Here is a 26,447-nt window from a genome sequence, read left to right as displayed (position 1 = left end):
TGCAACCTATCCACCACAGAATCCACCCCAGGACAGTCAGACGGCTCCACCTGACCCGAGGAAAAATGAGGATGAAAGCCAGAATTACAAAAAAATAGGCGAAACCAAAGTAGCAGAACTAGCCCGATTATTAAGGGCAAACTCGGACAATGGCAAAAAAGTAACCCAATCATCCTGATCAGCAGAAACAAAACATCTTAAATAAGTTTCCAAGGTCTGATTAGTTCGCTCGGTTTGGCCATTCGTCTGAGGATGGAAGGCAGACAAAAAAGACAAATCAATGCCCATCTTAGCACAAAAGATCCGCCAAAATCTGGACACAAACTGGGATCCTCTGTCAGACACAATATTTTCAGGGATGCCGTGCAAGCGAACCACATTCTGAAAAAATAGAGGAACCAAATCGGAGGAGGAAGGCAACTTAGGCAAGGGCACCAAATGGACCATTTTAGAAAAACGATCACACACCACCCAGATGACAGACATTCTCTGAGAGACTGGAAGATCCGAAATAAAATCCATGGAAATGTGCGTCCAAGGCGTCTTCGGTACAGGCAAAGGCAAAAGCAAACCGCTGGCACGAGAACAGCAAGGCTTAGCCCGAGCACAAATCCCACAGGACTGCACAAAGGAACGCACATCCCGCGACAAGGAAGGCCACCAGAAGGATCTAGCCACCAAATCTCTGGTACCAAAAATCCCAGGATGACCTGCCAACACCGAAGAATGAACCTCGGAAATAACTCTGCTGGTCCATCTATCTGGGACAAACAGTCTCTCTGGTGGGCAACGGTCAGATCTATCCACCTGAAATTCCTGCAGCACTCGTCGCAAATCTGGGGAAATGGCAGACAAAATCAGTCCCTCTCTGAGGATACCAGCCGGCTCTGAAACTCCCGGAGAGTCAGGCACAAAACTCCTAGAAAGAGCATCAGCCTTCACGTTCTTGGAACCAGGCAGGTACGAGACCACGAAATCGAAACGGGAGAAAAACAACGACCAACGAGCCTGTTTAGGATTCAGCCTCTTGGCAGACTCGAGATAAATCAGATTTTTGTGATCAGTCAAGACCACCACACGATGCTTAGCTCCCTCGAGCCAATGTCGCCACTCCTCAAATGCCCACTTCATAGCCAACAACTCCCGATTACCAACATCATAATTCCGCTCGGCAGGCGAAAACTTTCTTGAAAAGAAAGCACAAGGCTTCATCACAGAGCAATCAGAGCTTCTCTGCGACAAAACAGCCCCAGCTCCAATCTCAGAAGCATCAACCTCGACCTGAAAAGGAAGAGAGATATCAGGCTGACATAAAACTGGAGCCGAAAAAAACCGGCGCTTCAGCTCCTGAAAGGCTTCCACGGCCGCAGGAGACCAATTAGTCACATCAGAACCCTTCTTGGTCAAATCCGTTAAGGGTTTAACCACGCCAGAAAAATTAGCAATGAAGCGACGGTAAAAATTAGCAAAACCCAAGAACTTCTGAAGACTCTTAACAGATGTAGGCCGAGTCCAGTCATGAATAGCCTGGACCTTGACTGGGTCCATCTCAATAGTAGAAGGAGAAAAAATAAAACCCAAAAAGGAAACCTTCTGTACTCCGAAGAGACATTTTGAGCCCTTCACAAATAAGGCATTAGCACGCAGGACCTGAAATACCATCCTGACCTGCTTCACATGGGACTCCCAATCCTCAGAAAAGACCAAAATGTCATCCAGATACACAATCATAAATGTATCCAGAAATTCTCGGAAGATGTCATGCATGAAGGACTGAAACACAGAAGGAGCATTAGAGAGTCCAAAAGGCATCACCAAGTACTCAAAATGGCCTTCGGGCGTATTAAATGCTGTTTTCCATTCATCCCCCTGCTTAATACGCACAAGGTTATACGCACCACGAAGATCTATCTTGGTGAACCAACTGGACCCCTTAATCCGAGCAAACAGATCAGACAATAATGGCAAAGGATACTGAAATTTGACCGTGATTTTATTTAGAAGATGATAATCTATACAAGGTCTCAGAGAACCATCCTTCTTGGCCACAAAAAAGAATCCTGCACCAAGAGGGGATGAGGACGGCCGAATATGTCCCTTCTCCAAAGACTCCTTTATATAACTCCTCATAGCGGCATGTTCTGGTACAGACAAATTAAAAAGTCGTCCCTTAGGGAACTTACTACCAGGAATCAAATTTATAGCATAATCACAATCCCTATGAGGAGGTAGGGCACCGGATCTGGGCTCATCAAATACATCCTGGTAGTCCGACAAAAACTCAGGGACCTCAGAAGGAGTGGAAGAAGCAATTGACACCAAAGGAGCATCGCCATGAATCCCCTGGCAACCCCAACTTGACACAGACATAGCTTTCCAATCCAGAACTGGATTATGGGCCTGCAGCCATGGCAGACCCAAAACGACAACATCATGCAAATTATGCAGCACAAGAAAGCGAATCACCTCCTGATGTACGGGAGTCATGCACATGGTCATTTGAGTCCAATACTGAGGCTTATTCTCAGCCAATGGTGTAGCATCAATTCCCCTCAGTGGAATAGGGAATTTTAAAGGCTCCAGGACCAAACCACAGCGCCTGGCAAACGACAAATCCATCAGATTCAGGGCAGCACCTGAATCCACAAAAGCCATAACCGAGTAGGATGACAAAGAACAAATTAAAGTAACAGACAAAATAAATTTAGGCTGTATAGTACCAACGGTGACAGGTTTAGCGATTTTTTTTTAAGCGCTTAGAGCATGCTGAGATAACATGAGAAGAATCACCACAGTAAAAGCACAACCCATTTTGACGTCTATGACTTTGCCGCTCAATTCTGGTCAGAATTCTGTCACATTGCATAGACTCAGGTCTCTGTTCAGAAAACACTGCCAGATGGTTCGCAGATTTGCGCTCCCGCAAACGCCGATCAATCTGAATGGCCAAAGCCATTGAGTCATTCAGACTAACAGGCATGGGGAACCCCACCATAACATTCTTAATGGCTTCAGAAAGACCTTCTCTGAAATTTGCAGCCAGGGCACACTCATTCCATTGAGTAAGCACCGACCATTTCCTAAATTTTTGACAATACACCTCTGCTTCATCCTGTCCCTGACAGAGGGCCAGCAAAGCCTTTTCTGCCTGGTTCTCAAGATTAGGTTCCTCATAAAGCAGTCCAAGCGCCAGAAAAAACGCATCCACATTCAGCAATGCAGGATCTCCTGGCGCCAGGGAGAAAGCCCAATCCTGAGGGTCGCCACGTAACAAGGAGATAACAATTTTAACTTGCTGAGCGGAATCACCAGAGGAACGAGGTCTCAAGGAAAGAAATAATTTACAATTATTCTTAAAATTCAGAAACCTAGATCTATCTCCAGAAAACAACTCAGGAATAGGTATTTTTGGCTCTGACATAGGACTGTGAACAACAAAATCCTGAATGCTTTGCACCCTTGCAGCAAGATGATCCACACTAGAAGTCAGACTCTGAATATCCATGTCTGCAGCTGAACTCAAAGCCACCTAGAGATTAAGGGGATGAGAGAAGCTGGACAGACTGCAGCAAAGGGAGAAAAAAAAAATTGCACTCAGGACTTCTCTTATCCCACTTCTGCGATGCATTAAACACTTTTCTGGCCTGCTGTACTGTTATGATCCTTAGTGGCTGAGGATCACCGAACTGACTAGCTAAGTTACTGAACATAGAACGAGCTCTAGGGAGGTGGTAACTGGACTGACCGCAATTCTGATCCTAACCGAACACACTAAAGGTAGCCGGTGAACGTGCCTAAATTCCTAGACGTCTCGACGCAGCCTGAGAAACTAGCTACCCCTAGAGAGAAGAAAGTAAGACCTCACTTGCCTCAGAGAAATAACCCCAAAGATATAGAAAGCCCCCAACAAATAATAACGGTGAGATAAGGGGAAAATACAAACGTAGAAATGAAACAGATTCAGCAAATGAGGCCCGCTAATACTAGATAGCAGAAGACAGATAGGAAACTGTGCGGTCAGTAGAAAACCCTATACAAAATATCCACGCTGAGAATTCAAGAACCCCCACACCAACTACCGGTGTGAGGGGAGAAACTCTGCCCCCTAGAGCTACCAGCAAGCGAGGAAATAACATATTAGCAAGCTGGACTAGGACTGATAATAAACCAGGAAACATATTGAACACTGATGATCAAAAAATGAACAAACAGAAACTTAGCTTCTCTTGGAGAGACTGATAACGAAGGTAGTCAGGAGAAATCAAAATAGCACTGAATACATTGACAGCAGGCAACAACTGAAAGTCCAGGTGAGCTAAATAGGAAACCAACCAGCAGATAAAGAGACAGCTGAACCCAGCCACAGACCTGCAGAATGACAAAAAGAGCCACCAGAGGGAGCCCAAAGATAGCACTCACACAGTACCACTTGTGACCACAAGAGGGAGCCCAAAAACAGAGTTCACAACAGGACCCCAAGGCATCAACGGATCACCGAGGCACACATAGGCGGGACATCAGGACACAGCAGGACATCAGGGTACACGAGGTCATCAAGACGCAGGCAAGACATCAGGACTAGTGTTGAGCATTCCGATACCGCAAGTATCGGGTATCGGCCGATACTTGCGGTATCGGAATTCCGATACCGGGATTCCGATACTTGCCGCGTATCGGATACCGGAATCGGAAGTTCCAAGATTCAAAATGCAGAAATTCAGCCAATGAGAATGATTCCAAGTGTGGGCACATCCTGTTTAGCATGGAGGGCATGAAACTACTGGCAAGGCTGTGATTGGCTGCTGAAATGATGTCATGCTGCAGTTTAAAAGTCGCTGGCGCCACTTTGCGATCACTCTGCTGTGAATTCAGTTAGTGACAGGACGCTGTTTGCTGACTGAGGGACAGTTTAGAGATAGCGATTTGCTTCTTTGTGCTTTCCAAAGGCTAATTTAGCAACCGCTGTGTTCACCTACTATTCACCTTGCTTTTGCCTTGTAGCGCTGTTTTCACAGCGATCTGCAAGGTCTGTGTGTGTGTGTGTGTGAGTGCAGCCCACTCTCTAGTCTGAGTGCAGCCACATAGGCCATCCATAGCTGGTTGTATTCAGTTCAGGGAGGGTGGTTCATTGCCTCATACTGTTCTTTTTTTTTTTTTTTTTTTTTTTTCAAGTAGTGTAGTCTGCTGCTAATTTATTCAAAAAAATCCTATTAGTGTCTTTCCACCCGTCTCCAGCTAATTTGTGGAAAAACACTACATAGGATAAAGTAGAGGAGGGTTTTTGGGCCTTGCAGCGCCGTTTACGGCTGTCTGCACGGTCTCCGTGTGACTGCAGCTCGCCCTGTAGTCTGTGAGCAGCCATAGCCTGGTTGTCTCCAGCTCAGGGTTGTTCACTGCGTCATACCGCCAAATCAATTTTAATTTTTTTTCAAGTAGTGTAGTCTGCTGCTAATTTATTTAAAAAAATCCTATTAGTGTCTTTCCACCCGTCTCCAGCTAATTTGTGGAAAAACACTACATAGGATAAAGTAGAGGAGGGTTTTTGGGCCTTGCAGCGCCGTTTACGGCTGTCTGCACGGTCTCCGTGTGATTGCAGCTCGCCCTGTAGTCTGTGAGCAGCCATAGCCTGGTTGTCTCCAGCTCAGGGTTGTTCACTGCGTCATACCGCCAAATCAATTTTAATTTTTTTTCAAGTAGTGTAGTCTGCTGCTAATTTATTTAAAAAAATCCTATTAGTGTCTTTCCACCCGTCTCCAGCTAATTTGTGGAAAAACACTACATAGGATAAAGTAGAGGAGGGTTTTTGGGCCTTGCAGCGCCGTTTACGGCTGTCTGCACGGTCTCCGTGTGATTGCAGCTCGCCCTGTAGTCTGTGAGCAGCCATAGCCTGGTTGTTTCCTGCTCAGGGTTGTTCACTGCGTCATACCGCCAAATCAATTTTCTTTTTTTTTCAAGTAGTGTAGGTTGCTGCTAATTTATTTAAAAAAATCCTATTAGTGTCTTTCCACCCGTCTCCAGCTAACTTGTGGAAAAACACTACATAGGATAACGTAGAGGAGGGTTTTTGGGCCTTGCAGCGCCGTTTACGTCTGTCTGCACGGTCTCCGTGTGACTGCAGCTCTATCTGTTGTCAGTTCAGCCCCCAAAAAAGAAATAAATAATAAAGTTCACCAAACACACCAGTTACACCACTTTACATTTGTGTAGGCCACATTAGCTCATATTAAAGTCTAGTCCACACTTTAGAAAATTAGTGTTTCTTATACCTGTTAGGAGGAGTTGCTCAGGAATAAGCACACAAATCCGTTAGTACTTTTCTGCTTATCTTTATCAGTCAACCAAGATGAAGAAGGCAGTGAGTAAGGCACGTGGGCGTGGGCGCGGAGCAGGGAGGGGACGTGGGGATTCTGTGCCTGCTGCGGGCACCGGTGACTCATCAGCACCCACTTTCACCAGGCAACAGTCGTTCATGCGCAGCTTTGTGTCAGAGCGCCGTACACCGCTGCTGCGTCAAGAACAAATTGAAGCTGTTGTCGGATGGATGGCAGCTAATGCATCAACTTCCATTAGTGCCACATCCTCTCAGACACAGAGCACTGGAGAGCAGCCATCTGTCTCTTCACCACCTGCCAAATTGCCCAGGCAGACAGAGAGCCCAGGACAGGAGCCGTCTCAACTTCTGTTCTCTGAATCTCTTGGCTTGGAAACAGGGGGCCAGCCAAGCAGCATTGGAGAAATGGAAGAAGAGGCAGGGTGCAGTGATGCCCAACAGCTTTTTCTGTCTTCCTCTGAAGAGGCGGGTGGGCCAGTGGCTCCGGTCACCACATCGCAGGCCGCATCAGCTGATGATGACACTCAGGTGCCACTTACTGGTGCGTGCTCTGCTGCTGAGACTACCCAGGAGGAGCAGTTGGGGGCAGAGGGTAGTGTAGATGATGAGGTCCTCGACCCATCTTGGCGTGAGGGACAGGAAGGTGGTGGGAGCAGCTCTGAGGAAGAGATTCCCCGTACGGCCCAAAGAGGGAGAGGGAGGGGGAAGACTGCGGATCCTGCAGCCTCCGCTTTGGCACCCGTTAGGAGCATGTCTCTTCCAAAAGCCAAAAAGGGCGCTCCCAAGACTTGCAGTGCCTGGTCCTTTTTTGACACAGTTGCAGATGACATTTGCTATGTCAGATGCAACGTGTGTCATCAAAAAGTCAAAAGAGGTCGAAATGTCAGCAACCTCAATACCTCCAACATGTGGAAACATGTGCGCAACAGGCACCCGGCGGAGTTAGAAAAACACACTGAAGAGGTAGGCCAACCAACAGCGGCAGCTACCACCTCTTCAGCTCGTGTTGCCTCTTCCTCTAGCTCACACGCAGCTGGTTCGGCTTCCTCCCAGGATCGCCGTGGAAGAACCTCTGGCCCTGTTGTCCAGAGACCCGCTGTAATTCCACCCGCAGCACCACTTTCCCAGTCATCCACACACTCCCAGCCCAGTCTACAGCCATCGGTAGTACAGGCATGGGAGAAAAGGCGGCCTTTCTCGTCAAACCACCCACGAGCACAGGCTCTGACTGCAGGCATTGCCAAACTTCTGTCACTGGAAATGCTGTCATTCAGGCTGGTGGAGACTGACAGCTTCCGTGACTTGATGTCATTGGCAGTCCCACAGTACAATGTGCCCAGCCGCTTTTACTTCAGCAGGCAAGCCGTCCCTGCCCTGCACAAGCATGTGGAGGGACACATAAAACACGCGCTACTGAACGCCGTCAGTAGCAAGGTCCACCTCACCACCGATGCGTGGACCAGTCAACATGGACAGGGGCGATACCTTTCCCTCACTGCCCATTGGGTTAATGTCGTTGAGCCGGGTACAGACCGTGCGAGTGGCGCAGGACGTGTCCTGCCCACTCCAAGGATTGCAGGAATCCATTCTGTACGCATTGACTCCTCCTCTTACACCAGTTCCTCAGAATCATCGCTGCAGGAGCCGTCACAGTCCACCTCCACATGGACCCGTGATGAACGTGTACCTGTTACGACCGACATGAGCACAGCCGTGGCCAAACGTCAACAGGCCGTGTTGAAATTAATTTTTTTGGGGAATCGTAGCCACACAGCGCAGGAGCTCTGGAATGCCATCAAGCAGGAGAGCGATGTGTGGTTTGTGCCAGCGAATCTCCAGCCAGGCATGGTAGTGTGTGATAATGGCCGAAATCTGGTGGCAGCTCTGGGCCTCGGCAACCTCACTCACATCCCATGTCTGGCACATGTGCTCAATTTGGTCGTGCAGAGCTTTTTGAGGGACTATCCGGATCTTGATGCACTGCTGCACAAGGTCCGCCTAGAGTGTGCTCACTTGCGGCGTTCCAGCACGGCAAAAGCGCGCATTGCGGCTCTGCAGCGCCGACACCGCCTGCCGGAACATCGCATCATATGTGACCTACCTACCAGGTGGAATTCCACGTTACATATGTTGGAGCAGTTGTGTGAGCAGCAGCAAGCTGTAATGGAGTACCAGCTGCTTCAGGCGCAAAAAAGTCGCAGTCAGCGCCGTACAGACTTCACAACCACAGAGTGGGCCACTATGAATGACGTCTGCCAGGTTTTGCGTCCCTTTGATTATTCCACGCGGATGGCGAGTGCAGATGATGCACTAGTCAGCATGACTGTCCCCCTTATCTGCCTGCTTGAAAAATCACTGCAAGCGCTAAGGGATGATGTTGTGGAAGAGGTGGAGGATGAGGATTCACCATTTCCATCATCTTCTGGACAGTCAGCGCCACGTGGTTCCTCACAAACGCGTAGGCAGGGGACAGTTTGTGAGGAGGATGAGGAGGAGTCAATGGAGGAGGAAGACGTCCGTCCAGAGGAGGGAGTTACCGAATTGTCCAGTACTCAGTGTGTACAGCGAGGGTGGGGTGATGACGAGCAGGCAGAGATCACGCCTCCAGCAGGGGACAGCGTTTCTTGGGCAGTTGGCAGTCTGCAGCACATGGTGGATTACATGCTGCAGTGCCTGAGAAACGACCGCCGCATCGCCCACATTCTCAACATGTCTGATTATTGGGTGTTCACCCTCCTCGATCCTCGCTACCGGGACAACGTAGAAAGCCTCATCACACTGTTGAACCGGGAGCGAAAAATGCGGGAGTACCAAGACACACTGGTCAATTCCATCATCTTCTCCATTCCAACTGAGAGAAGTGCTGCTAGTGCATTCCAAAGCAGCTCAGTGCGTCCAGGCAGTGGTGGAGGCTCTGCACAAAGAGGGAGCAGAAGCAGTGCCTCTGCCCAAGGCAAGACCAGTATGGCCCAACTGTGGCACAGTTTTCTGTGCCCCCCACAAAAGTCTACACCATCACAGACGGCTCCAGTCAGCAGGAGGCAACGGTTCCGTCAGATGGTGACAGACTACATGTCTTGCCCTCTTGCTGTACTCCCAGACGGCTCTTCCCCTTTCAAGTTTTGGGTCTCAAAGCTGGATACAGGGCCAGAGCTAAGCCAGTATGCATTGGAGGTGCTGTCTTGCCCTGCGGCCAGTGTATTATCGGAACGTGTCTTTAGTGCTGCAGGTGGTGTACTAACTGACCGTCGCATGCGACTATCCTCCGATAACGTTGACCGGCTTACTTTCCTGAAAATGAACAAGGCCTGGATCTCGCAGGAATTTGCCACTCCTCCTCCTGATTAAATAATTAGGTCCCTGTATACGTTATCCAGGTCTCCTGTTGTGTTCATCTTTCTACCACCTGAACTTAAATTCCTGGGCTCCAACACCGCCAGTTGAGGCTCAGAAGTGCCGTCTGCACAGTCAAAACATACGACCCAGTGTTATTGGGTTTCAGTAACGTCAGCTGATCCCCAGCTGTGTAGCCGGCAATGTGACATGCGACCGCCACGCTGACACAACAACTGAAATGTAAGGGAATCTGTCCCCCCCCCCCCAAGGCGTTTGTTACTGAAAGAGCCACCTTGTGCAGCAGTAATGCTGCACAAGGAAAAGGTAGCTATTTTTGTTTAGCACCTTGCACACGCAGAACTTAACACTTATAAAATGTGTCCACTGATACCGTAACACCGTCCCGGAGGTGGGACTTTCCTTCGTAATGTGACGCAGCACAGCCGTCATTCCTACCCCCCCGGCGCCGCGCACCGGCTCCACAGCGTTGTTTGATTCCGTCCCGGAGCCTGCGCTGTTATGTTATCCCGTGGCCAGGCACACTTAGCGCTGCCCGTCTTCTGGCATCATTTGGTGTCAGGATGGCTGCGCCTGTGCGGCCGCGCTGGCAGAGAGCCCGCCTCGCAGTGTCTTCTGATTTAATCCCACTGGGGTCCTGGGATCCATGGACATGCGCAGTGCATATCTGAACCTCCACCTCTCACTCATCTCCCTATGGCTTCTTCAGACTGTTCGGTGTCAGCTGGTCCCTAATAGCATGCCACGGCCGTGACACCGCACAGTCTTAAGAAGCCGTAGGGAGGGGAGTGAGAGGCGAGGATATGCACTGCGCATGTCCATGGATCCCAGGCCCCCAGTGGGATTAAATCAGAAGACACTGCGAGGCGGGCTCTCGGCCAGCGCGGCCGCACAGGCGCAGCCATCCTGACACCAAATGATGCCAGAAGACGGGCAGCGCTAAGTGTGCCTGGCCACGGGATAACATAACAGCGCAGGCTCCGGGACGGAATCAAACAACGCTGAGGAGCCGGTGCGCGGCACCGGGGGGGTAGGAATGACGGCTGTGCTGCGTCACATTACGAAGGAAAGTCCCACCTCCAGGACGGTTTTACGGTTGCAGGGGACACATTTTATAAGTGTTTAGTTCTGTGTTTGCAAGGAGCATGATGAAAAGAGCCACCTTTTCCTTTTGCATCTTTTGTGCTGCACAAGCTGGCTCTTTCAGCTACAAACGCCTTGGGGGGGGGTTAAAGGTTCCCTTTCGACTTTCTCAGGCTTCGGCCTACATTGTGTTCCTCTGCTTTTCCACCTGTCCCTGGGCTCCAACACCGCCAGTTGCCGTCCAGAAGTGCTGTACGCACAGTCAACAGTCGCTCCTCTGTTATTGGGGTTCAGTAACGTCAGCTGTTCCCCTGCTGTGTGTGTGGCAATCCCTCCTACCTCCTCCAACCTCCTCCTCCTCCACCTGTCCCTGGGCTCCAACACCGCCAGTTGCCGTCCAGAAGTGCTGTACGCACAGTCAACAGTCGCTCCTCTGTTATTGGGGTTCAGTAACGTCAGCTGTTCCCCTGCTGTGTGTGTGGCAATCCCTCCTACCTCCTCCAACCTCCTCCTCCACCTGTCCCTGGGCTCCAACACCGCCAGTTGCCGTCCAGAAGTGCTGTACGCACAGTCAACAGTCCCTCCTCTGTTATTGGGGTTCAGTAACGTCAGCTGTTCCCCTGCTGTGTGTGTGGCAATCCCTCCTACCTCCTCCAACCTCCTCCTCCTCCACCTGTCCCTGGGCTCCAACACCGCCAGTTGCCGTCCAGAAGTGCTGTACGCACAGTCAACAGTCGCTCCTCTGTTATTGGGGTTCAGTAACGTCAGCTGTTCCCCTGCTGTGTGTGTGGCAATCCCTCCTACCTCCTCCAACCTCCTCCTCCTCCACCTGTCCCTGGGCTCCAACACCGCCAGTTGCCGTCCAGAAGTGCTGTACGCACAGTCAACAGTCCCTCCTCTGTTATTGGGGTTCAGTAACGTCAGCTGTTCCCCTGCTGTGTGTGTGGCAATCCCTCCTACCTCCTCCAACCTCCTCCTCCTCCACCTGTCCCTGGGCTCCAACACCGCCAGTTGCCGTCCAGAAGTGCTGTACGCACAGTCAACAGTCGCTCCTCTGTTATTGGGGTTCAGTAACGTCAGCTGTTCCCCTGCTGTGTGTGTGGCAATCCCTCCTACCTCCTCCAACCTCCTCCTCCTCCACCTGTCCCTGGGCTCCAACACCGCCAGTTGCCGTCCAGAAGTGCTGTACGCACAGTCAACAGTTGCTCCTCTGTTATTGGGGTTCAGTAACGTCAGCTGTTCCCCTGCTGTGTGTGTGGCAATCCCTCCTACCTCCTCCAACCTCCTCCTCCTCCACCTGTCCCTGGGCTCCAACACCGCCAGTTGCCGTCCAGAAGTGCTGTACGCACAGTCAACAGTCGCTCCTCTGTTATTGGGGTTCAGTAACGTCAGCTGTTCCCCTGCTGTGTGTGTGGCAATCCCTCCTACCTCCTCCAACCTCCTCCTCCTCCACCTGTCCCTGGGCTCCAACACCGCCAGTTGCCGTCCAGAAGTGCTGTACGCACAGTCAACAGTCCCTCCTCTGTTATTGGGGTTCAGTAACGTCAGCTGTTCCCCTGCTGTGTGTGTGGCAATCCCTCCTACCTCCTCCAACCTCCTCCTCCTCCACCTGTCCCTGGGCTCCAACACCGCCAGTTGCCGTCCAGAAGTGCTGTACGCACAGTCAACAGTCCCTCCTCTGTTATTGGGGTTCAGTAACGTCAGCTGTTCCCCTGCTGTGTGTGTGGCAATCCCTCCTACCTCCTCCAACCTCCTCCTCCTCCACCTGTCCCTGGGCTCCAACACCGCCAGTTGCCGTCCAGAAGTGCTGTACGCACAGAGCCAAACACCTCGCCAATGTGTTAGTGGGGTTCAGCACCGCCAGCTGTTCCCCTGCTGTGTATACGGCAACGTGTACTGCGACCGCCACGCAGGCACAACAAGTTAAATTTAAGGGAACCTGTCCCCCCCCCCCCAGGTGTTTGTTACTGAAGGAGCCACCTTGTGCAGCAGTAATGATGCAAAGGGAAAAAGTGCCTCTTTTCGTGGTGCTCCTTGCAGATGCTGAACCTAACACTTATGAAATGTGTCCCCTCACAGCGTTCAACCGTCCGGTAGGTGGAACTTTCCTTTGTCATGTGACGCAGCACAGCCGTCAATTTTACCCCCTTGGCGCCGTGCGCCGCCTCCTCAGCGTTGTTTGAATCTGTCCCGGAGCCTGCGCTGTTAGGTTACCCCTTGGCCATGCACACATTTTGCGCTGCCCGTCTTCTGACATCATTTGCTGTCAGGCTGGCTGCGCCTGTGTGGGTGCGCTGTCCGAGATTCAGCCTCGCAGTGTCGTGTAATGTTATCCCACCGCGGGCCTGGGATCCGTGGCCATGCGCAGTGCATATCCTCGCCTCTCACTCCCCTCCCTACGGCTTCTAAAGACTGTTCGGTGTCAGCTGATCCCTAATAGCATGCCACGGCCGTGACACCGCACAGTCTGAAGAAGCCGTAGGGAGGGGAGTGAGAGGTGAGGATATGCACTGCGCATGGCCACGGATCCCAGGCCCGCGGTGGGATTACATTAGATGACACCGCGAGGCTGAATCTCGGACAGCGCACCCACACAGGCGCAGCCAGCCTGACAGCAAATGATGTCAGAAGACGGGCAGCGCAAAATGTGTGCATGGCCAAGGGGTAACCTAACAGCGCAGGCTCCGGGACAGATTCAAACAACGCTGAGGAGGCGGCGCACGGCGCCAAGGGGGTAAAAATTACGGCTGTGCTGCGTCACATGACAAAGGAAAGTTCCACCTACCGGACGGTTGAACGCTGTGAGGGGACACATTTCATAAGTGTTAGGTTCAGCATCTGCAAGGACCATAATTAAAAGGGCTAAGTTTACCTTTTCCAGCATTAGTGGTGTACACGATGGCTCTTCCAGCTACAAACGCCTGGGGGGGGGGGGGGTTAAAGGTTTCCTTTCAACTTGCTCCAGTGCAGGCTTCGGCCTACACTCCGCTCCCCCTGCTCCTCCTGCTGACCCTGGGCTCTAACACCGCCAGTTGGGGCCCAGATGTGCTAGCTGCACAGAGAAAAACACCAGCCAATGTGTCAGTGGGGTTCAGCACCGCCAGCTGTTCCCCTGCTGTGCAGCCAGCACCGTGTTCTGCAAAAGCCACGCAGACACAAGAACTGAAATTGAAGGGAACCTGTCCCCCCTCCCCCAGGCGTTTGTACGTTTTAAAGGCCACCTTGTACAGCGGTAATGCTGCATGTGTGCAAGGTGGCTCATAAACGTATTCTCCTCGCACATGTGGAACTGCAAACACGTCTAAAATGTGTCCTCTGTGTGACCATTTAACCGTCCCGGTGGTGTGACTTTCCTTTGTAATGACACGCTGCAACCCCCTTGGTAGCGCTGCCCGTCTTCTGGCATCATTGTTTGGCTGCCTGCGCCTCTGCGGCCGCCCTGACCCACACAACGCCCCTCGGTGTCTTATTTATTGGGACTGCGAGGGTGTGATTGACGGGCATGATCAGTGCATCAGTTCGCCTGTCCCTCATCTCCTTCCGCCTTCTGCGGACTGTGCGGCTTCATGGCCGTGGCATGCGATAAGGGATCAGATGACGCCGCACAGTCTGAAGCGGGTGTAAGGACCCGAATGTGAGAGGCGAACATATGTGCTGCGCCAGGCCCTGCATCCCAGCCCCGCAGTGTTTTAACAATGTTAAGACACTGCGGGGCTGGGATTCATGGTCATCGCGAACCGCACCGGCCGACATTAAATGATGCCAGAACATGGGCAGCGCTAACAGCGCTAGGCCAGGGGATAACACGACAGCGCAGACTCCTGTACAGCAAATAACAACGCTCAGGAGGCTGCACCCAGCACCAAGGTGGGATTCTTGACATCTGTGCTGCGTCTCATTACAAAGGGAACTCGCGCCTCCAACACAGTTTGACTGTTTAAAGGGCTAAATGTTATACGTGTTTCATTCAGCGTGTGCAAGGAGCGAAATTAAAAGAGCAACCTTTGACTTGTGCAGCACTACTGCTGCATAAGCTGTGGCTCTTCTACTTTGTAACCCCTGAGGGGGGGTTAAAGGTTACCTTTGAAATTGGTTCAATTAGGCTTCGGCCTACACTCTGCTCCCCCTGCAGAGCCCTGGGCTCCAACACCGCCAGTTGGGGCCCGGTACTGCTAGCTGCACAGAGAAAAACACCAGCCAATGTGTCAGTGGGGTTCAGCACCGCCAGCTGTTCCCCTGCTGTGCAGCCGGCAACGTGTCCTGCAACTGCCACGCAGGCACAACAGACCCAAAAGCTGCCGCCAGTGCAGGCTTCGGCCTACACTCTGCTCCATCTCCTCCTCCTGCTGACCCCGGGCTCCAACACCGCCAGTTGGGGCCCGGTACTGCTAGCTGCACAGAGAAAAACACCAGCCAATGTGTCAGTGGGGTTCAGCACCGCCAGCTGTTCCCCTGCTGTGCAGCCGGCATCGTGTCCTGCAAAAGCCACGCAGACACAAGAACTGAAATTGAAGGGAACCTGTCCCCCCTCCCCCAGGCGTTTGTACGTTTTAAAGGCCACCTTGTACAGCGGTAATGCTGCATGTGTGCAAGGTGGCTCATAAACGTATTCTCCTCGCACATGTGGAACTGCAAACACGTCTAAAATGTGTCCTCTGTGTGACCATTTAACCGTCCCGGTGGTGTGACTTTCCTTTGTAATGACACGCTGCAACCCCCTTGGTAGCGCTGCCCGTCTTCTGGCATCATTGTTTGGCTGCCTGCGCCTCTGCGGCCGCCCTGACCCACACAACGCCCCTCGGTGTCTTATTTATTGGGACTGCGAGGGTGTGATTGACGGGCATGATCAGTGCATCAGTTCGCCTGTCCCTCATCTCCTTCCGCCTTCTGCGGACTGTGCGGCTTCATGGCCGTGGCATGCGATAAGGGATCAGATGACGCCGCACAGTCTGAAGCGGGTGTAAGGACCCGAATGTGAGAGGCGAACATATGTGCTGCGCCAGGCCCTGCATCCCAGCCCCGCAGTGTTTTAACAATGTTAAGACACTGCGGGGCTGGGATTCATGGTCATCGCGAACCGCACCGGCCGACATTAAATGATGCCAGAACATGGGCAGCGCTAACAGCGCTAGGCCAGGGGATAACACGACAGCGCAGACTCCTGTACAGCAAATAACAACGCTCAGGAGGCTGCACCCAGCACCAAGGTGGGATTCTTGACATCTGTGCTGCGTCTCATTACAAAGGGAACTCGCGCCTCCAACACAGTTTGACTGTTTAAAGGGCTAAATGTTATACGTGTTTCATTCAGCGTGTGCAAGGAGCGAAATTAAAAGAGCAACCTTTGACTTGTGCAGCACTACTGCTGCATAAGCTGTGGCTCTTCTACTTTGTAACCCCTGAGGGGGGGTTAAAGGTTACCTTTGAAATTGGTTCAATTAGGCTTCGGCCTACACTCTGCTCCCCCTGCAGAGCCCTGGGCTCCAACACCGCCAGTTGGGGCCCGGTACTGCTAGCTGCACAGAGAAAAACACCAGCCAATGTGTCAGTGGGGTTCAGCACCGCCAGCTGTTCCCCTGCTGTGCAGCCGGCATCGTGTCCTGCAAAAGCCACGCAGACACTTGCTCTTGTACCTTCTGCTCCCCATCCTGGTTCCAGTACCGTCAGCTGGTTCCGGGCAGAGCCTTTGGCTTAGGTGCCTCCCTCTGGGTATCCGAGTTCCACCAACGTCAGGTGGTCCTTGGTAGTGCTTTCAGGCACGGGTACCTCCTGCTTAGTAACCGGGTTCCAGTAACGTCAGCTGGTCCTCGGTAGTTCCATTGGCTCTTGGACCTTCGGCTACCCATCCGGGTTCCAGCACCGTCAGCTGGTTCTCGGCAGTGTCTTTTGCTCTTGTACCTTCTGCTCCCCATCCTGGTTCCAGTACCGTCAGCTGGTTCCGGGCAGAGCCTTTGGCTTAGGTGCCTCCCTCTGGGTATCCGAGTTCCACCAACGTCAGGTGGTCCTTGGTAGTGCTTTCAGGCACGGGTACCTCCTGCTTAGTAACCGGGTTCCAGTAACGTCAGCTGGTCCTCGGTAGTTCCATTGGCTCTTGGACCTTCGGGTAGCCATCCGAGTTCCAGTTCCATCAGCTGGTTCTCGGCATTTTCTCAGCCTTCTTGTACCTTCTGCTACATTTCCAAGTTCAAGAGACTAAACACGATGACCCGGAAGACCACCCCTAAGATGACAACGACACCAGAGACGACAACCACCGTGATGACGACGACCCTGGAGACGATGACCCCGAAGACCACCCCGATGACGACGACCCCGGAGACGACGACCCTGAAGACCACCCCGATGACGACGACCCCGGAGACGACGACCCTGGAGACGACGACGACCTGGAAGACCGAGAAGCAGAAGAACAAGAGGCTGCAGAACAAAGAGCAGAAGAACATTAAGCATAACACTAAATATCAGAGCAAAAAATATTATCTAAATTATAAGCAGAAGAAGACTAAGCAGTGTATGGGGGTGAGTCCGTTCCTCCTCGTGGTGCCCCTGGATAAAGCCTGATGCTGCAGGCCAAACTGAACGCGGACAAATGTAACTCTTTTGTGACAGGCAGAACGGAAGGTGTAATCTTCAAACTTTTATAGATAACAACTACGGGAATGCCTGTCACAAATAAGAATATGATGAAGAAGTAGAATATGATGAAGATAATAGTAAAATAAAAAGAATATGAACAATGTAACCAAAAAAATAATAGGTAGAAGATGAAGAAGAAGATGAATAAGGTGAAGAAGTTGATGTCAAAGAAGCTGATGATGAGGATAATGAAGAAGAAAGTGTGGGAGAAGTAAAAAAGAAGGTGAAGGGCGTGGAAGTAGTGAAACATCAATATCTGACAAAATAAAAAAAAAAATTAACATAGTCAAAATCTTTCTACCGCCGAACGTCATAAAAAACCCCCAAAATCCTGCTATTCTATTACATTGGGCTAAACCTCTGTGCCTTTAATGTCTCCGCCACGTCCCCCAATACATCCTACATTATTCTTAGTTGTTTTCCTTCATGTAGAATGAACCTACAAGTTTATAAAGGGTTTATTTTAATTCCGATATTTTCGTCCCATTGACTTGCATTGGGATCGGGTATCGGTATCGGATTGGATCCGATATTTTGACGGTATCGGCCGATACTTTCCGATACCGATACTTTCCGATATCGGAAAGTATCGCTCAACACTAATCAGGACACACACAGGACGTCAGGACATCAGGGTACATGAGGTCATCAGGACATCAGGTTACACAAGGTCATCAGGACGCAAGCAGAACATCAGAGTACAGACAGGACATCAGGACATCTGGACGCAGGGTCACCAGCAGACATCAGACAGGAGTCGTTCGGTTCTGGACATCCGTCACAACCTCCAGGCACCACCACAGTCATCAGGCTCCAAGCTCCAGGCAGCGGCCATCAGGTTCCAGACTGCGGTCGTCAGGCTCCGGGCATCGGACCTAGGAAGAAACACAAGCGGGATGGTGCTGGAGCCACAGGATTGCTGGGCCCACCAGGAGCTAGCACTGCATGGTAGCCAGAGCACAAGACAGAGCAGATGCTCAGCAGAAACACCGGTTACCAGAGACTCAAAGTCACTGGGTGCGGGGCTCCAGACGCAGAGGGATTCCAGGAACATAACACAGCAGACACAGTTCAGATAGGGTCAGATACAGGACAGGTACAGGATCAAGGATTCAGGCCTGGATATACCGCCTCCAGGACAGGTGCCAGAACAGGACATAACAGGAATCAAGGCAAGGACTTTGGTACCAAAACATAGACAGGAGAGGTGCAGGTACACAAAAAACACATAGCAAAGTTCAGGAGCTTTGTGAGTAGCTCAGGCCCCGCCCATAGGGCAGGGGAACTTTATATAGGAGCTGCTCCACAGCAATTGGCTGGGGACAGCATTTCATGTACACACACTAATCCTGATAAAAACAGGGGAGGTGTGGCCACGCGCCCTTAGCACAAACACAAACCATTACAGCACAATCAGTGCAGGAACTGAGGCTTAGGGCACCTGGCAGCGGCTGCACACCCAGACACACGTGGAAAGTCATGCACCAGCTGCAAATGACCTCACAACCCGCGGACAGCTTTCACAGCGGCAACCAGGGACCGCGCATTCTGATGGTCGTGTAGCAGAGCAAAGACCTAACCACCCATGTACGGCTACACAGCAGAGCAGGGAACTAAGCAGGCTCCATACAGGTAACAGCCAACAGTATCCCAGCTCAATTAGGGGGAAAGAACCAAAGGGTTAAAGCAAAGACATGCACTGTCATGCCAAAAACCAGATACAGACAGAACGGTGTGACACATGCAATATCATTCGGCCCCTTTACTTTCAGTGCAGCAAACTCACTCCAGAAGTTCATTGTGGATTACTGAATGATCCAATGTTGTCCTAAATGCCTAATGATGATAAATATAATCCACCTGTGCGTAATCAAGTCTCCGTATAAACGCACCTGCTCTGTGATAGTCTCAGCGTTCTGTTTGAAGCACAGAGAGCATCATGAAGACCAAGGAACACAACAGGCAGGTCCGTGATACTGTTGTGGAGAAGTTTAAAGCCGGATTTGGATACGAAATGATTTCCAAAACTTTAAACATCCCAAGGAGACTGTGCAAGCAATCATATTGAAATGGAAGGAGTATCATACCACTGCAAATCTACCAAGACCCGGCCGTCCCTCTAAAGTTTCATCTCAAACAAGGAGAAGACTGATCAGAGATGCAGCCAAGAGGCCCATGATCACTCTGGATGAACTGCAGAGATCTACAGCTGAGGTAGGACAGTCTGTCCATAGGACAACAATCAGTTGTACAGTGCACAAATCTGGCCTTTATGGAAGAGTGGCAAGAAGAATGTCATTTCTCAAAGATATCCATAAAAAGTGTTGTTTAAAGCTTACAACAAGCCACCTGGGAGACATACCAAACATATGGAAGAAGGTGCTCTGGTCAGATGAAACCAAAATCGAACTTTTAGGCAACACATCTAATCACCCTGAACACACCATCCTCATTGTCAAACATGGTGGTGGCAGCAGCGTAATGGCTTGGGCCTGCTTTTCTTCAGCAGAGACAGGGAAGATGGTTAAAATTGATGGGAAGATGGATGGAGCCAAATACAGGACCATTCTTGAAGAAAACCTGTTGGAGTCTGCAAAAGACCTGAGACTGGGATGGAGATTTGTCTTCCAACAAGACAATGATCCCAAACATAAAGCAAAATCTACAATGGAATGGTTCACAAATAAACATATCCAGGTGTTAGAATGGCCAAGTCAAAGTCCAGACCTCAATCCAATCGAGAATCTGTGGAAAAAGCTGAAAACTGCTGTTCACAAATGATCTCCATCAAACCTCACTCTAGAATAGTTTATTATCCACAGGGATTCATGGTCGATTAAATAACTGCAAGGTGCCCAGGTTCTGTGGTTGCAAAAGAAGCTCAAATCATCACCCCAGCGCCACCGTCCTTATCAGTTGTCATAAGATATTTGTGCTGTTATGCTATATGCTATATGGCCTAACTTCTTAACGTTTGTCTCGTTTGTCCAAAAGACATTGTTTCAGTGATTTTTGTGGTTTGTTCAGATGCAATTTTGCATGCTGTCAATTGCTTTTTAGAAAGAAGAGGCTTTCTTCTGACATCCCATCCAAACAAGCCATACTTGTTCAGTTTTGTATTAATTTTACTGTAATTGACTTAAATATTTACCATGCTAACTGGGGCCTTTAGAGTCTGAGGTATAGGTCTTAGGTTTTTTTTTTTGCATTTTTTTCTGAGCATTGCATGGCTTGACATTGGGGTAAATTTGCTGAGATGTCCACTCCTAAAAAGATTGTCAACTGTCATAAATGTTTTCTACCTATAAATATTTTTGCTCATTTTAGAATGTTGGAGCTCAAATTGTTTTTAAAGTGACTCATAGCTCTTCCAGACTGATGAGCAGCAGCAATTAGTTCTCTCAGATATTTGTTAGGCAACACACCCTGTCTCCAGAGCAGAGTGGAAGGTTAGAAGTTGCTCTATCGATGTGACGTTGCCATAAGTCACAGAATTGATAGCAGGAGCAGTTTGTGAGCCCTTTGAGCTGTTAGCGATTGGCGCCTTGCAGAACTGGAAGGTAGTTGGCAACTACTTGCCTGTAAGTTCCTAGCTCCATATGGAAAAATAAACAAAGTCTTTGATAACCCCTTTAACTTTTCACATACTGCTTTCTCATTGTATCCTAGTTTTTGTTGAAGTGGTTGTCCTCTACTTTTTCATTGATGACCTATCCTTAGGATAGGTCATCAATGTCTGATCTGCGGGGGTTTGACACCTGGCACCCCCGCTAATCAGCTGCTATCGGTGGCGACTGCCTGCCGGAAGCACTCATTTATGATGCTGGCTGTCTTCTGGTAGTGGCCGCAGCAGGGTACTACACATCTGCCTCCTATTCAAATCTATAGGAGGAGGATATGTAGTACCCTACCACAGCCACTCTCAGAAGACAGCCATCTCTGCAAGTGAGTAATGGCAGCCTCCGCCACCAATAACAGCTGATCGGCGGGGGGTGCTGGGTGTTGTACCCTGGCAGGTCAGACATTGATGATCTATCCCAATCAGCGGTAATCAATGAAAAAGTAGTGGACAGCCTCTTTAAATAATGATACGGTATAGTTTGTCATATGTAATTGTGCATCTGAGGTTGTATTTACCTAATTTTAAGATCCCCTGAAAACCAGATTACTTTTTAAATCTCATGATACATAATACCATAGAATTTAAAAAGGGTGGACTTAGGTTTTTTTTTTCATGATCCTATCTATTCTATTTATTACATGTTTTAATGACTGCTTCCAAATTCTTATTTGCACAATTTCTACTTCACAGGAAAAGATATTCATTATCTGTTATACTAAGCATATTAGCCATTGTAACTGGAGCTTTAATAGCAGCCAGGTAAGATACCGTCATCATATTGTTACCTATATGTGTTCTGTATACAGCTTTCTTGTTTGTGATAAATCATCATTAATAACGCATCCATACATGTCTGTACAACAAAGGGAAAGATGAACGGCACTGCTGCACAACTCTGAGGACACAAGGCTTGTTAAAACTCCAGGGACACAGGTGCCAATCAGCCGAGAAACAAACATATGTCCAAATTCACCATGTGTAAGAAAAGAGCATGGCACTCACCGTCCAATAAACAATGTCCTTTATTATGGATGCATGTAAAACAGGGGCAGGAAGGCTTTCATTTGGAAACCGCAAGCCGCCGTTTCGCGCTGGCTTGCTTTCTATGACCCATGGAAGCGAAACGGCCGTCGTCTGCTGCGGTTTCCACGTGAAAGCCTCCCTGCCTCTGTTTTACATGTATCCATAATAAAGGACATTGTTTGTGGGACGATGAGTGCCATGCTCTTTTCTTACACATGGTGAATTCATCCATATATGTTTCACTGAGATTTTTTTTCATTCTGTTCTCTTGCACTTGATTTATTCAGTTTGTATTTGTTTTTACCATTGTGTTTAATTTTTCTACTACATGTTGTAATTGAAATCAGCAGACTTGTCTGGCAACACTTTAAAATTCATTAGCATATATTTAAAGAAATAAGAATGATCCTGGAATGCTTTATTTTGTATTTTAAAACCTTAATATACTTACTGTAATGCAATATAACTTAAGTATGGCAAAACAAAATCCAAGGAAAATCTCACATAATAGTACAAAAGTTAAGCATAAAATTAACATAAAATTACAGTAATATGCTACATGATTAAAACTCACCCACCATTCAAAACCTCCCCACCTTAATTAGGAAAGGTAGAAAGATAGAGAGGGTTAAAAAAGATTAATTTTTCCTTTCCTATTTCTACCCTGTACTATTTATTCCACAGACCCATTGCAGTCAAGTTTCTTTCCACGCTAATTACAACTATCTCATTAACATTGGTTGAACTTAATTAAAAAGATCAATCAGATATTAATGGACAAGGATTTTACATCCATTTCTGCACTATCGCTGATCTTAATAAATAGAATTTTATTACTCCCCCAATTCAAAAAAAAGTTGGGACGTAATGTAAAATGTAAAGAATACAAGAATGCAATGATTTGTAAATCTGATATAGCCATAATTTATTCACAACTGAACGGAGAACAGATAGCAGAAGTTGAAAGTTAGACGTTTTTCAATTTCAATTGAAAATAAATTACTAATTTAGAAACTGATGACAGCAACACATCTCAAAAAACTTGTGAAAGGCTTAACGAATGGCTGGAGTTAACAAAATCACTTGACTGTGTATAAAAAGAGTATGTTCAAGAGGCAGAGTCTCTCAGGAGCAAAGATGGTCAGAGGTTCATCAATTTTTGATCAACTGCTTCTAACAATTGTGGAACAATTTCAGAAAAATATTCCTCAATGAAAAACTGCAAAAACGTTGAATACTCTATAGTACATAATTGTCATGTCAGACGCTGTTCACACTAGGGCGTCCGACAGACAGCAGTAATTCCACTTACGTCCACTACACGCTCAGTGGCGTCAGCTAGATTTTATCCAGCTTGCTCGGGGTTAATCTAGCTGGTAATCAGGTTGGAGGCTGGGTCACGCCCACGGCTTTTATATAGTCGTGCTGGACTTTGGGCGTCGCCGATTATAGCTTGTGCTTTGTGCCTAGTGATTCCGGTCTGGAGTGGTGGTCTTGTTGGAGGAATATCGTATCTGGTGGTGTATTATCCTTTGTCATATTCCTCCTTCCTATATTTGTATTTGTTTTGCCCTGTGCACATTATAGTGTATTCCTGTATGTCTGCGGCGTGGTGCGTTTTTCAGTTTTCCCTGTCTGTGCTTTCTGTGGGGATTGGTGTGTGGTCTCTTCACTGGGTGGCGGGTTGTGGTCTCAGCTTAGGGCTGAAAAAAGAGACAGGGTCAGGCCTGGTGGCCCAGACATGCACACCTTTAGTGTACCTTCTGGGAAAGGGACAGACAGGGTTTCCCTAGCCTAAGGGACATCGCAGGGGCCCGGGTAATCAGCCTTAGTCTACCCAGTACCCCCGTGACATTATAATCGGCCCAAAAGAAAAAAAAACAATATATATTTTTTTGTATATCATGGATTCCATGACTTCCATAAACTGCCAGCTGAGGGCGCTGTTCTTACAGGTCTCTGAATTGAAGGGGGCAGTTCAGCAGCAGGGTCTTGTGGTATCTAAAGTGCAAGTGGAAACTGCAGGTAGAGTTGCAGAGCCAAAAATCCCTTTACCTGAGAGGTTTGCTGGGGAACGCAGTAAATTTGTTGTTTTCCGTGAAGCCTGCAAATTGTATTTTCGTATGCGCCCGCTTTCCTCAGGTAATGAGGCTCAGCGTGTGGGCTTGGTTTTGTCATTACCGAACAGAGACCCCCAAGCATGGGCGTTTTCATTACCTTCTGATTCAGCTGCATTTAACTCAGTAGAGAGTTTATTTTCTGCTCTTGGACTCATTTATGATGATCCTGACAGATTGGCTCTAGCAGAATCTAAAATACGCGCTCTCTGCCAGGGGGAGTGAATGGCGGAGGATTACTGTTCTGAATTTCGCCGCTGGGCGGTGGACACACAGTGGAATGACCCGGTGCTGCGGAGTCAGTTTGTATGTGGGGTTTCGAGAAGGATTAAACAAGCCCTTCTGATGTATGTTGTCCGCATTGATCGCCGTTTACGTCAGGGGGCGTGTTGTGAAATTGGATTCTGGGCTCCCCCGGTGGCCACTGGTGGAATTGAACTTGTGTGCATCATCCTCTCTGTTCACCTGTTCCCATCAGGATGTGGGAGTCTCTATATAACCTTGCTCCTCTGTCAGTTTCATGCCGGTCAACAATGTAATCAGAAGCCTTTCTTTGCATATTCCTGCTACTAGACAACTCCCAGCTAAGTTGGACTTTCGTCCTTGTTTGTTTTTGCATTTTGTTCCAGTTCACAGCTGCTGTTTCGTTACTGTGTCTGGAAAGCTCTTGTGATCTGAAATTGCCACTCTGGTGTTATGAGTTAATACTAGAGTCTTAAAGTAATTTCTGGATGGTGTTTTGATAGGGTTTTCAGCTGACCATGAAAGTGCCCTTTCTGTCTTCCTGCTATCTAGTAAGCGGACCTCGATTTTGCTAAACCTATTTTCATACTACGTTTGTCATTTCATCTAAAATCACCGCCAATATATGTGGGGGCCTCTGTCTGCCTTTTGGGGAAATTTCTCTAGAGGTGAGCCAGGACTGTATTTTCCTCTGCTAGGATTAGTTAGTCCTCCGGCTGGCGCTGGGCGTCTAGGGATAAAACGTAGGCACGCTACCCGGCCACTGTTAATTGTGCGGCAGGTTTAGTTCATGGTCAGTTTAGATTCCATCTTCCAAGAGCTAGTTCTTATATATGCTGGGCTATGTTCTCTCGCCATTGAGAATCATGACAGTTTGACCGGCCCAAAAGGGTTAAATTATTGGCTGAGAAAGGAGAGAAAAAAGAAGTCTGCTGAAAATTTTTATTTTTTTTTCTCTAGTTCTGAGTGTGCTCATAATTGAATCACTTGCTAGTCTGCCTATACTGCAGCCTTCCTCTCTTTCTCTCCTTCTAACCCTTGAATGGCTCTGTGTTCACCTGTTTGAAATGGATCTTCAGAGTGTAGCTACAGGTTTGAATAATCTCGCCACGAAGGTACAAAATTTGCAAGATTTTGTTGTTCATGCACCTATGTCTGAACCTAGAATTCCTTTGCCTGAATTTTTTTCAGGGAATAGATCTTGCTTTCAAAATTTTAAAAATAATTGCAAATTGTTTTTGTCCCTGAAGTCTCGCTCTGCCGGAGATCCTGCACAGCAGGTCAGGATTGTAATTTCCTTGCTCCGGGGCGACCCTCAAGATTGGGCTTTTGCATTGACACCAGGGGATCCTGCGTTGCTCAATGTGGATGCGTTTTTTCTGGCCTTGGGGTTGCTTTATGAGGAACCTCATTTAGAGCTTCAGGCGGAAAAAGCTTTGATGTCCCTATCTCAGGGGCAAGATGAAGCTGAAATATACTGCCAAAAATTCCGTAAATGGTCTGTGCTTACTCAGTGGAATGAGTGCGCCCTGGCGGCGATTTTCAGAGAAGGTCTCTCTGATGCCATTAAGGATGTTATGGTGGGGTTCCCTGTGCCTGCGGGTCTGAATGAGTCCATGACAATGGCTATTCAGATCGATAGGCGTCTGCGGGAGCGCAAACCTGTGCACCATTTGGCGGTGTCTACTGAGAAGACGCCAGAAAATATGCAATGTGATAGAATTCTGTCCAGAAGCGAGCGGCAGAATTTTAGACGAAAAAATGGGTTGTGCTTCTATTGTGGTGATTCAACTCATGTTATATCAGCATGCTCTAAGCGTACTAAGAAGCTTGACAAGTCTGTTTCAATTAGCACTTTACAGTCTAAGTTTATTCTATCTGTGACCCTGATTTGTTCTTTATCATCTATTACCGCGGACGCCTATGTCGACTCTGGCGCCGCTTTGAGTCTTATGGATTGGTCCTTTGCCAAACGCTGTGGGTATGATTTGGAGCCTTTGGAAGCTCCTATACCTCTGAAGGGGATTGACTCCACCCC

General features: G+C 48.9%; 1 protein-coding gene across 1 annotated transcript in view; it reads left to right on the top strand.

The window, feature by feature from the left end:
* SLC35D2 (solute carrier family 35 member D2) overlaps positions 1 to 26,447 on the top strand; it is a 186,289-nt gene that overhangs the window by 56,971 nt on the left and 102,871 nt on the right. Inside the window, exon 6 of the mRNA XM_077299652.1 lies at positions 21,717 to 21,785. Within this exon, the coding sequence (XP_077155767.1) occupies positions 21,717 to 21,785 (69 nt within the window). The remainder of the gene's footprint in view (positions 1 to 21,716; positions 21,786 to 26,447) is intronic.

Source organism: Ranitomeya variabilis, chromosome 1, assembly GCF_051348905.1.
Source record: "Ranitomeya variabilis isolate aRanVar5 chromosome 1, aRanVar5.hap1, whole genome shotgun sequence".
NCBI classification, from domain to species: Eukaryota; Metazoa; Chordata; class Amphibia; order Anura; family Dendrobatidae; genus Ranitomeya; species Ranitomeya variabilis.
Note: the sequence above shows the minus strand (reverse complement) of the source record. Positions and strands in the feature narration are given on the sequence as shown.